Source organism: Monopterus albus, unplaced genomic scaffold (genome assembly GCF_001952655.1).
Source record: "Monopterus albus unplaced genomic scaffold, M_albus_1.0 scaffold192.1, whole genome shotgun sequence".
In the NCBI taxonomy this organism is placed as follows: domain Eukaryota; kingdom Metazoa; phylum Chordata; class Actinopteri; order Synbranchiformes; family Synbranchidae; genus Monopterus; species Monopterus albus.
Window position 1 is genome coordinate 1,011,861 of NW_018128072.1, and position 12,703 is coordinate 1,024,563.

At 40.9% G+C, this 12,703-nt stretch overlaps 1 protein-coding gene across 1 annotated transcript; it reads left to right on the top strand.

The window, feature by feature from the left end:
- The first annotated feature begins 3,086 nt into the window (after positions 1-3,086).
- On the top strand, positions 3,087-7,538 carry sbk3 (SH3 domain binding kinase family, member 3). Its single transcript, XM_020617648.1, has 4 exons — positions 3,087-3,307; positions 5,149-5,296; positions 5,764-5,966; positions 6,697-7,538. The coding sequence occupies exons 1-4, from the start codon at positions 3,302-3,304 to the stop codon at positions 7,480-7,482; spliced, it is 1,143 nt and encodes a 380-aa protein (XP_020473304.1). The 5' UTR covers positions 3,087-3,301; the 3' UTR covers positions 7,483-7,538.
- Positions 7,539-12,703: the final 5,165 nt, after the last annotated feature.

Here is a 12,703-nt window from a genome sequence, read left to right on the forward strand (position 1 = left end):
GGTTTGGGGACCACAGGATCTCGTCTCTGCTTTTTGCAGATGACGTTGTCCTGTTGGCTCCATCAAACCAGGACCTCCGGCGTGCACTGGGGCGGTTTGCAGCCGAGTGTGAAGCTGCAAGCCGGGCGCACCCTTAGAGATAGGGTGAGGAGCTCGGCCACCCGGGAGGAGCTCAGAGTAGAACCGCTGTTCCTCCACATCAAGAGGAGCCAGCTGAGGTGACTCAGGCATCTGTTTCGGATGCCTCCTGGGCGCCTTCCTAGGGAGGTGTTCCAGGCATGTCCCACCGGGAGGAGGCCCCGGGGAAGACCCAGGACACACTGGAGGGACTATGTCTCTTGGCTGGCCTGGGAACGCCTCAGCATTCCCCCAGAGGAACTGGAGGAAGTGTCTGGAGAGAGGGAAGTCTGGGCATCTTTGCTTAGACTGCTGCCCCCGCGACCCGGTCCCGGATAAGCGGAAGAAAATGGATGGATGGATGGATGGTGATGGTGGAAAAAGGCAGCACTAGTCTTCTGATGTCATTAAATGTCAGCTAGAATCAGATGTTACCAAACCTGGAGTTCAATCAATCAAACAAGAATGGAGGTGTGGTTTAGAACTACACTGACTTATAGAAACCCTTAGGGTCATTTACAAGCAGCATCAGCTGATGTGAGCCATGCCTCGCAAAAAAGAGATCTCAGAAGATCAAAAGTTGATGATTTGTATGTAGCTGGAAAGGGTTACAGAGTCATCTCCAAGACTTTAGACATTCATCAGACATACAGTATTTTCTATAAATGGACATGATTTGGTGCTGTGGCTACTCTCCATAGAAGTGGGCGCCCAGCCAAGCTCACTCCAAAAGCACAATGCAGCTTAGTGAGGTAAAAAAGAACCCTAGAGTAACAGCTAAAGACATGAACATCTCTGTTCATGATTCAGCCATGTGCAACATATTGTATTTAACAGGCATGGTAACCATGGCAGGACATCATGAAGGAAGCCATTGCTCTCTAAAAACTACATTGCAGCATTCCTGACATTTGCCAAAGACCACCTTGACACACTGCACAACACTACCTACCTGTAGACAGATGAAAAGAAGTTAGAATTATCTGGGAAGAACACACAGCACTATGTATGGTGTAAAATGAGAACCACGTACCAACATGAAAACATCATCCCAACAGTGAAGTACGGTGGAGGGAGCATCATGATTTGGGGCTGCTTTGCTGCCTCTGAACCTGGACCACTTGCCATTGTGGAGGGGAAAATTAGTTCCCAAGTTTATCAAGGGATCCCACAGGATAATGTCAGGGTGGCTGTCTGCAAGGTGAAACTCAGAACAATCTGTGTGATGCAGCAGGACAATGACCCTAAACGCTGAAGTACAGAATGGCTTTGGAGACAACCTCTGCCTTTTGGGGTGGCCCAGTCAGAGCCCAGACCTCAACCCAATATTGATGCTGTGGAATGACCTCAAACACTATTCACCCCAGATGTCCTAAGAATATGGCTGAGCTAAAGCAGTTCAGTGAGGAAGACTGGTCCAGCATTCCTCCTGAATGTTCTGCAGGTCTAATCAGAGCTACAAGAAGCACTTGCTTGAGGTTATTGCTGCCAAAGGTGGTTCAACCAGTTATTAAAACAATGTTACCATTACTTTTTCCACAATCACTTTGTATGTTTAATGGGTGTGTTCAATAAAAATATGGCAGAACATATTTGATCAGTTTAGTATTTATTTAGTAAATGTTGTGTTTGTTGATATTTATTACTTGTGTGAAGATCAGATTACATTTCATGACCAATTTATACAGAAAACCAGGAAATTGCAAACTGTGTCAATACTTTTTCTTGTGACTGTATGTAACTTGCCAGTAACTGTCAGCAAAGATGTACTGAGTGTGTGCTCTTGTGCATATAGTTCATACATACTGTGGATGAAAATGGCTCTTTCTTGGCATCAACTCACTGAGAGCAATGAAAGTTATGTTTTGGTGGTGGAGTGGGTGGTGGTTGTCACAGCAGGGGCCAAAAGGCCCCACATAATGCTCATGCCCGGCCAGAACACAGCAGTTGTAGCAACCTGAGCAGGGACTGGCCGTTGTGATGGTAGCCAATGTTTATGTTACACAACAAATAGCCATCAAGCCAGTGGTAATGACAGTGCTGTAGAATGTAGGGCTGTACCAGGGGAATTCTATCTGAGTGGACAGAAAGAAGAGGAGGGTGTAAAAAATCTTGGTAGCTGGAGAAGTGGTCTAAGCTGCAGCTGGTGATAAGTGGGAAATAGCCTGCATGTAAATAAAATGAAGCTGTTTGACAAGGCAAGGTTTCAACTGCTAGCTACAATATGTTTGTGTGTCATGATAACAGTATGTTTGTGTATGATGATAAGCAATACGACATGCTTGAAAAGAAAAAGGGACATGGGTTGTATTGAAAGAGATATTTAGAGCCACATTAGGAAAAAGGTTTATCTGGCGATAATAAAAAAAACAAAAGAAAACCTTGAAGATTCACTGTAGAGTCAAGAGGCTGGAGAATATAATGTCAAATTAAGCATGTATAAAGTATTCAAAATTATATTATTTTTTTCTTGCTTAGAGTTAGACAGAGATGAAAGGCATACATGAAGAAAGTGCACTGATATTGTGGCATGCTTAACCGTACCCTGTAACATCCAGGGATTATGGACAGCCTGTTGGCTTGTTCCAATCATTCCCACATACCTGTTGATTAAATGAGGAATGGTACCTTGTGAGGGGAAATGACTGACACAGACTGACTGAGAGGGTGAGACAGAGAGAGAGAGGACTGGAAGGACCGGGGTGGGGGGGGGGGGTCAGGATTTGACTGGCTGAGTGATTGGAGATGGTGGGATTTTAAAACTGCTGTGTAGTGACGGAGATAGTGGGGCACACTGGGAGTGAGAGGTTTAAAATACCTTGTTGTTAGTTCAAGCATTTTTTCCAGCACAACGGGCAAGAGGCAGGGAGAGGGAGTTGGCACAAGAGTAGGAAAAGAGAGGGAGGGAGTTTACGTGTCTCCTGGGGAGAAGCGCACAGTCAATATCCAGGTCTCCAATAAACCTCTATGAGCCTCCTTTATAAAGTTGCTGTGCTACTGCATAGAGCCAATGCACAGAGGCAACGATATCAGCTTTAAGCCCAGTCTAGCCGAGAACGTACAGTTGATCTCCAGAATAAGACAATAGCTTGCAGTGACGTGAGCTGCTTGGAGTTTAAGTCCCTCTGCAGATGCTACAAATATTCAAGACAAAGTGAAGGGAGATCAACCAGCTGAGCAGAAAATGAGAGTAAGTACTGAACTCTATTCCTGTGATCAAACAAAAATTCTGCATTGTGCCCCACATAAATTATAGCCTTATGAGTTAAATTATCCATAGAATCATCATATTATGTATTTTGTGTATGACATTACAAATGTGTGTTTGCAGCTATATGAGAGATGAGATTCAGGCATGGTACAAATTGCATTGATGGATAATTTAATACAAAATTTCTCTGCTGTAAAGGTTTGATGGACAATGTTGCTGACAGGATTTTCAGCTTTTAATGTCAAGCATTTGCATTGCACTTTGCATATTTGGTAAATCATGTTAGCTCCAGCCAGGCGCTTATTGACATCTCAGTTCACTTGCTGCTTTATTCTAAATGTCATTAACTAGTAAAAGTTTAATTAAACATAACCTCAGCTTACAATGACATGGCAAAAAACCGGGATGCTTCTGATGCATCAAAGGGTTTAGATGCATCTGTAAAGATTTATGTGTCAGAGCCACTATCCAGGTCACAGTTTAAGTCTGTGACATGGGTGAAACTCCAGCTGCAAGCAGTTCTCAAAATATGATGAATTACAGAAGCAGAAAGTAATTAAGCACATTAACACAAGTACTCTACTTAAGTGCATTTTTGTGGTAACTGTTCATACCTCTGCTACATTTATTTGATAACTTTAGTTACTTCTCAGAATAAGATTAATAAAACAAAATACAGTAATTCAAATTACAAGTATATATGGTAGTTAAAAGTAGCTCCACCTTTACCAGCTGCAACACTAAATGTGGCACTAAATGTGGTGTATGCACCGCAATGTAATCCAATAATATAATATAGATTTAATGTGCAATTCTGCATAATGCTTGAGTAATGAGTACTTTTACTTTTGGTACTTCAACTATATTTTGATAGTAATATTTTTGTACTTTTCCTTAAAGCTACAGTATTAACTTTTTTTTTTGGAGAGGTGCTGTCGAAGCCTCCTGTGACCCAGACTCAGTGAACAGCACTTGCAGTAGTGCAGAGATATTAGCTTCTACAAGGTTTTGAGTGGGACTGACCTCTGTAACTAATCAGCTTGATCAATAAGTTTTGTTGCATTCGTACCAGACCACTCGAACTGGAGCAGGGAGAGGGAGCACTGGGTGGAGTAGAGTGGATTGAATTGGAGTTTAATGCTAGTGCTACCTTAAATTACATACTATAGCTTTAAGTAACATTTTGAATGCAGGATTTTTACTTGTAACAAAATATTTTTACACTGTGGTATTGCTAATTTTTCTTAAGCAAACAACCTGAATACTTTTTCCACCACTGGTGAATTCATTTCATTCTGGCATGAGTGGAATGGAGAGCAGCTGCAGAATGTAACAGTGTAATCGCCGTACCCCGTGTTAACAACTCTGCTGTATGAAACCCTGGCGAGATTTGAATTCAGGAACTTATCACTGTGCTTTGAATTCAAAACTGTAAAAAGGCAGAGACGAGTACACTCAGACAGTATATCTTTCTATCTTCCCATTACCCGTTCTTTCAGTGCCAAATATGAGTTGATTAATTGCTAAATACATTATTACCCCCCTTGTACCTCATGCAAAAGGTATTTGTGATATATTGATATTGAAACTAAAGAGATACATGAGATTTAAATTTGCAGAGTCCTTAATACCCAATAAGCTGTGTAGCAGTTTCAATTAACATGGCAGTATGCAGAGCCTTGGATTTAGTTCGGTGAAGTTATCTCTCACTAACATCAACACATGCTGTTCAGGCTGTGGATCTCCTGTCTTGTGATGCCACTGAACCAGTCATCATCTAAGCTAGACACTGAATATAGACTTGCATGTATGTTCTTCAGGCTGCAGCAGCTCAGGAACTTGATGAGCTATGCTTCCTGTCAGCACAGTCCATGCCCAGTCTGAAAGTATCCGAACACTTTCGGATGGTCAAGCTCCTGGGAGAGGGATCCTATGGAAAGGTCATGTTGGCTCTACACAGGAAGAGAGGTTAGTGGAAGACTTGAGGTTAAAGGTCATAACAGGTTGTACCTGTTACAATGTGAAATTTACAGCTAGACAAATGTGATTACACTTTGAAATTCCCTCAGCCTAATTGGAAACTGGTGAAATGGCAGCACATTTATCTCAAACTCAGGTTTCCTTCTAATGAGGAACCTACGCTTTTTGTGGGGTCAGCACTACAGTGATGGCATATCTGTCTTTTGATAGTGTTCATTTAACCTTTTGCATTTCTGCAGCTGTAATGAAGTGCATTAGGACATTCTCAGGGATAGAGTTGCTACAAGTGGTGCAGCTATGAAACAGAGTAGCTCCAAAAGAAAGTTATATTTGTTCATAGTGTCAGTGATAGGCAACATTAACATCAGTGTTGACAAGTTTTTTCACAAAATCTGACTAAAGATGATCTGATGCTGTAGTATTCAACATATTTCATCTTGCTTCATTCCTCCTAGGAACTCCTATGGCTCTGAAGTTCTTCCCTCGTCAGTCTACCTCGCTCACCTCCTTCCTGCGTGAATATAATCTGTCCCTTTCTTACTGCACCCATCCTTCTCTGACTCGGGCTCTTGGCATCTTCTTTTCCACACCATCCTATTATGTGTTTGCCCAGCAAGCTGGTCTGTATGGTGACCTCTACAGTGTAATAGTGTCAGAGGTCAGTTTGGCTGGTTTGTGGTATGAAATGTGTGTTTAAGTGTTTTACAGAACAAAAGCTTGCATAAATGTTAGGCTGGATTGCAACTGTCTCCTAATTTACTGGGACCATATTTCATTTGCTCTTGCACTACAATATTCACTTGTGGCAACTAAAACACTTCCTTTTAGGTTTGTTGTGGAACATGGAACCCTTACTGACAAAATAAAAAATGACTTAAAGTGGAAAACAGAAATCAGCATTTTATAGCACATTCTTCAATGAAAAATATGCTGCCTGAGAACATAATCCAGGCAATAAAATAAATAAGTAATAATTTAAAAGAGGCACGACTGTAGCCTAACATCTACATGAATCAAATACAACACTGTAACAGTCCATAATACCAAACTGCATGTTTGCACTGTAGCTTCCTCAAAAGGAATTTAATGGAAAATGTAACTGCTAATCAGGTCCTTTTGAGCTTTCATTTCTGGCTGCAAAAAAATTAAGGCATGCTTGATAACAGCCTCCTGCTCACCATGTTCCCTGCTTGTGTTACTGCCAGTAACATAATGTACTGTGGGTACAGAGTAGGGGCACCCTGTTTGTACTGAATGGAGACAGAGTGCATGAAGTAAAGCAGGAGTTTCCAAAAGCTTCATCAACTATTTCAGTGATGTAGATTTTGAAAGATGTTGAAAGTTTTTTGATGTTACGCTGTCACTGATCCAGGCTATCTCTATTTTAGGCTGGGGTGGATGAAGAGTGTGTCCAGAGGGTAATGGCTCAGCTGAGTGGTGCAGTGACGCACCTCCACTCCCTGGGCTTTGTCCACCGAGACATCAAACCTGAGAATATTTTCCTGTGTGACAGTTCATGTCGCTGGGTCAAACTAGGTGACTTTGGCCTTACCCGAGCCATCGGTTCCACAGTTCGAGGGGTCTGGTACGAGTCACCCTTCTGCACTCCTGAGGTGGAATCTGTAAAGGAGGCTGAGAAGGAGATGGAGAGGAGGCATTGTGATGGGACTGAAGAAGAGGTGGAGGACACATGGATCACAGTGGAGCCCTGTATTGACAGCTGGGCCCTTGGCATACTCATCTATTGCCTGCTGACCGGCTGCTTCCCCTGGGCGGAGAGCACCCTTGATGACAGTGGCTACAGTAGATATAAGGAATGGTTTGACATTGAGGCAGAGGAGAAGGAGAAGATCAGAGATAATGAGTGGAGGAGTGAGGAAGATAGTAACATTTACACAATCATGAATAAAAAACAAAGAGACAACCCTCTTCCTTCACAGTTTCAGGGCCTCAGCCCACTACTAATGACTCTTTTCAAGGAGCTGCTCCACCCTGAGCCCAAACACAGAGGAAGCCCAGAGGAGATCTTGAGCTACCTGGGAGGGCCATGGCTGATGGAGACACAGAGAGAGGAAAATAGGAAAGCAGAGGAGGCAGAGAAGGAGACCAGAAAAATAAGAGAAGGAGCAGGGTTGGAAGAAGAGCTGGTGAGAGAGGGAAGAGGGGAGAGATAAGCTTAGCCATTTTAATAAATTTAGCATTTATAACCACATGAACAACACCGCTGCAATCAGTCTTTGTGTATGAATATAGATTTTACTCTAGTGCAAATGTATAGACTATAAGATGATGTATTTTTCATGTTTTTTTTTAAATAAATATCTTTGCTAAAGTTATAATTTCCATTGTTGCATACTGCGTATTCCGGTGGTGTGTGTGTATAGTATAGATTTGTATATATGTGTGTCTTAATGAGAAGAGTCTATAAATAACACAAGAAACTGCTGTTCTCTGAAACCTTGAGTTGTATTATAATGGCTCTAAAATTTATATTTGAATTGTTGTCTAAATAAAGCAAACTCTGCTTACATGAACTTCTTGTGACATTTACACATACATACAAACCAAGTCAAGTCAGTTTTCAGTTTTCTTTATGTAGCGCAAAACTGCTCATTTGTCTTACATTACACTGTTATGGTACGATACAGTGCAATAAAAAAAGCATTGTTGAATGACATGTGACACAACTTGTTGTCTATTGTTAATACTTCACTGCAGTAAAACATTGTACTCTACAGACAAATCTCACTTCCACTCCCGTCTCTTACAGTATTGTATTTGAAACCCTGTCCAGCCTGACACAATCACTCAAGGTGCTCGGTGTTTCTTGACAAAAACATAAGTGTGTCAGACATGTTGTTAATCTTTTATAGCTTAAAAACAAACTTAAACTCATAAAGGATTTCAAACCTGTTGGTCATGAGGTTTTATTTGTTTATTTATGTGGCCAGTATTTAACCAGAAGAAAACTACTGAGGTTACAAGCATCTTTTATAAGGGTGCCCTGACTAAACAAACACATACAACACTAACTTACTGTAAGAATAAAATTAAAAACTTCACCATAAACCTAATAAACAAATAATGCTGCAGGAAAAAAGCCATTCATATTACTTTAATAGCTTGATAGGCCAGATAATAATACTCGTGTCCAGGAGTTGTCTGTTCATTTAATAATACCAAATACCATTGACCCCTGACCTTCTTGAAGAACTCAACAGCATGCAGCCCAGAACACCAGAAAAAAGAAATATTTATCAGTGACATACAGATATTTATAACTGTGGAAAACTGTAAAGTGATTGTGGATGTCAGTATGAGCTCTAAAAAGGGCAACCAGTGTTTTACTGGTTAGTTACATGTAAATGTTTGAATAAAGACTTTATTATTTATAAATAATAACCCAGAAAGGTACAGCTGTGGAAAGAAGTGACACTGTTGAAATAGTGAAGCAACAGGTGCTGCAGAACAGAAGAAGCACATCTAAAATTGGACTGAACAATACAACCTGATAGTGATACCAGCCTGAACTTCTTCCAACTTTATGTGTTGTAAGCTCCAGGACCTGCAGCAAGAGAGAAGTGAGCTTCACTCTCACATTCTGCATAAATGATTCTGAAGCTAAAATGACCTGTATTATAATATATTTGACTGCACTTTGGCATAAGATTGCGTCACTATTAGACATTAAAAAAAAACTCACATCTAAAGTGGATTTTTGGTGTTGTGGGTTTGACAGGTCAACCTTCATATTATTTGTGGGGACAGCTGTCCAACATCTGTCACAGAGGACACATTGAAACACCTGCATTCCTGTTACAGTGCCCCCCAGAAGAATGCACTTGTATTGCCTATGCCCACTTTTGCCACTACTGAATCATGCTATGCTGTTAGCTGTGTCTGCCACTGCAGAAAACTTAGCAGGATTTAAATCTTCACTACAACTTTTCTCAGTTTCCACCATAATTATTAAATGCAAAGAAATACACAACATACAAAAAAGCTTAACAGGATGCATGATACAGTATCTTATAGTTGTGTTTAATCAATTTTGGAAACAGGCTGCTAATGTGGAGTGTGTGTGTGTGTGTGTGCGCGTCAGTAGGGTCTGTGCAAACCACTGTTACTCTAAGGGCCACTCCAGATGGATTTATAAATAGACCCCAGGCCTATCTATTTACACACCATGCACATCATCACCTCTCCCGACTAACTGCACTCCACAGCCCAATGCAAAAGTCAGACTACCTTGGCCTCCACAGGCCTGTAGCAGCACAGTCTAGTGGAACACTGTGACCTGTCTTGCCCTTTAACTCCCTCTCCACTCGCTTTCATCTCACTTTTTTTTTATCTCTGCCCCCCTTGCTGACACAACCTTTTCCTTTCTCCTGTCATGCTACTTCAGCCTGGCCTCTCCCTTTCATTTCTGCTTCTGTGGTTGTTCTACTTTGTCTCGCTTTCATTCCCTCACTTTCTGGATCTCTGTATTCTTAGATCATTGTTAGGTAGGTAGGTAGTCCTTTATTGATCCCACAATGGGGAAATTCCTGTGTTGACATAAACCCAGAACTACTTCTTCAGCTGTGTCCCATAGCACAGAACGTTCAAGTTTTTTATATCTCCTTTAGTAAAGACTGGCTGGGATGTGTTGTTTTCTGGGAAACAGAGGAACAAAGCTCCTGTGACACTTGGCTGAGGAGTTTATGGAGGACCACAGTCAGACAAATGGAAACACATGGTGCGGACCACAGAGACAACAGAGTGCCAAAGACAAAGATGCTGATTGAGTTGCAAATCTGTTTGAGGTCCATGAGGACAGATAGCGTGGATATTGTAAACAGGAGAAACAAGGACAGCTATATTTGTCCTTGTAAAAGTCCACATGTAAGGGCAGGGGGATGCAGCTTGTTCTTGTACTTTAAGTACGTTAATGGGCCTTATGATTGTACTTCCAAGTCATACAAGACCTCTAAATGTTTGTGAAGATGAAAGACACAGGCCCTAATCTAGAAACTCAAGAAACTGCAATTTAGATTTGCAGTGTTATCCAGAGTCTGATTTCATGCAACCACTATTGATTGAAAGTCACTTTAAGACAAAAGTTTAAACTTTGGTAGGGTTCCTATTTACAGTATCTTCTAATTTTTACATCTTGTATTACAGTGGTTTTCAGAAGGCAGGTAAACAAAAGGTGCAAAGAGAATGAGCTGGAGAATGACATTAGCATATTTATATAATTTTGATGTACATGTATTGAGAATGATAGCTGCAAAAATAGCCAGAGTGGAGCAAATAAAAAATTATATGGCTAAATGTATGAAATGTATCCTCAGAAGGAAGCCAAAACTCATGGCCTAAAGTTTCCTTTGCTCCCCCAACTTTCTCTGTCATCTTGCTGCTTGTTAAAGTTTATCTACTTTAATGGCTTAAACAGGATGGAGAGGGATGGTGTTGATTTACTTGGCGAGCCGCCAATGATCACTTCTGCAAATCTCTGCAATGCTAGTTTATACAATGTCATTATTAAGCAATTACTAAAAACTGTTATGTACCAATATGAGTTGGTGCCCTGACTGTGTGTTTGTCATGCAGAGGATCCATAGTAGCACATGAGAAATGTATCAGTTGGTTGAAATGCAGGGAAGTAGTGAGGGGGTGAAAACATGCTCAGAGAGAGTGTCCATTTCAGAGCTGCCATTCCTCATGTGGTGCTGTCAAACCAATAAACAAGTTGAGAGATGATCATGCGGTTACTATCTGGCATGTTCATCTTTACTGTTCTGTTTTCTGTCTCCCCCACCACCTGACTCTTTTAATCTTCCTTTGTCTTTCTTCTCTTTTTTCATCTCTGTGCTGCTCAGCTGTACTTTCCCTTCATGCCGAAGTAGCATGGGCAGAGCAGCAGATTGTGTTCACAGGATTAATTGTCTTTCTTGGCTCCTCTCCTCCTCTCTTTTACTTACTCCGCCTCCAACTGTCAAGCTGTCATCATTCTCACCCAGGCGACCTTGTTAGGGCCACTCCACTGGCACTCACCCAGGAATTCTGTGTAGCCCCAATATGTTAAAAGGCTGATGTGTGTCTCCCTCATGAATAGGCCTAATGTGGGATGAGAGCCAGAGAGAGTTTTGTTGTCTGTGACTCCAGTGGCATGTGTTGCAATATTTATATTAGTGAAGTCCACGGAAGCCGATACAGAGTCAAGTTTCGCTCCCAGTGCAGCTGCAATGGTCTCAGAAAAGCATCTTTTCAACACAAGCAGCCTCTGAGACAAAGGGTCAGGAACTATGGCCTTTAAAGTAAGTTTCATCTTTGCATCAATAACTATTTGGGATATTTGAAGGTTAAACTTAAAAATGATATTCTTATGGTAATGTATTAAAATCCTTCACATTTCAATGGCTAAACACATTCAGAACAGAATTACACTCACTGGCCACTTTATTAGGTACATTTGTAAAATTGCATGCAATTCAATGCAACGCTTCCACCTTAACATCTGTGTTTATGAAGCTCAAAATATTTCATTTTTGGGGTAAATTGTCATAAATACTTAAATTCTATTATATGTTTATTATTGAGGTAATAGTTAAAGGTGGTGTCATGCTGGACTACATTATATTCAGAGGTGTTCCTAATATTTTGATCCTCTCATGTATGTAGCTGGGGAGGACAAAAATATAGAGAAACCTCTGAATATAATGATTATATATGATTGAATTGCATACAATTGTACAGATGTACCTAATACAGTGGCCAGTCAGTGTATATGGGAGTTAAGATGTTTGTGTTACTATTGAAGGTTTTTCATTTTGCAAGTGACTGTGCCACATCTATTTACAGTCTTATAAGGAATTGGACATGTTATAATTCATTAAACAATGGAGGAGAGAGTATCATGGATCACAGACTTTCTTGGGATCCATGTGGTGAAGCTGTCAACTGAACAAATATTTTGTAAAAGCTGTAATTCGGTTTTGAGCTAGATATTTCCTTGAAAGCAGCTGTTATTGAAATAAAATTTCAAATCCACTCAAAGGAATAAATCAAGAATAAACAAAACTAATCTTCCAAGGAGATTAGCATCAAATACGTTTAATAATCTTGTATTGGTGGTTTAACATCTTCATACTCATTCTCAAGAATGAGAACAAATGTATTCCTGTGGCAATCAATTAAAGTAGGGACGCAACTAATGATTATTTTCATTATTAATTAATATGACTCCTCAGCTACATACATGAGAGGATTAATATGGCCCCTCCTTGAACCACCACCTTATTGTGGTGGAGGGGTACCCGAGTGATCCTAGGAGCTATGTTGTCGGGGGCTATATGTCCCTGGTAGGGTCTCCCAAGGCAAACAGGTCCTAGGTGACGGTCAGTCTAAGAGCGG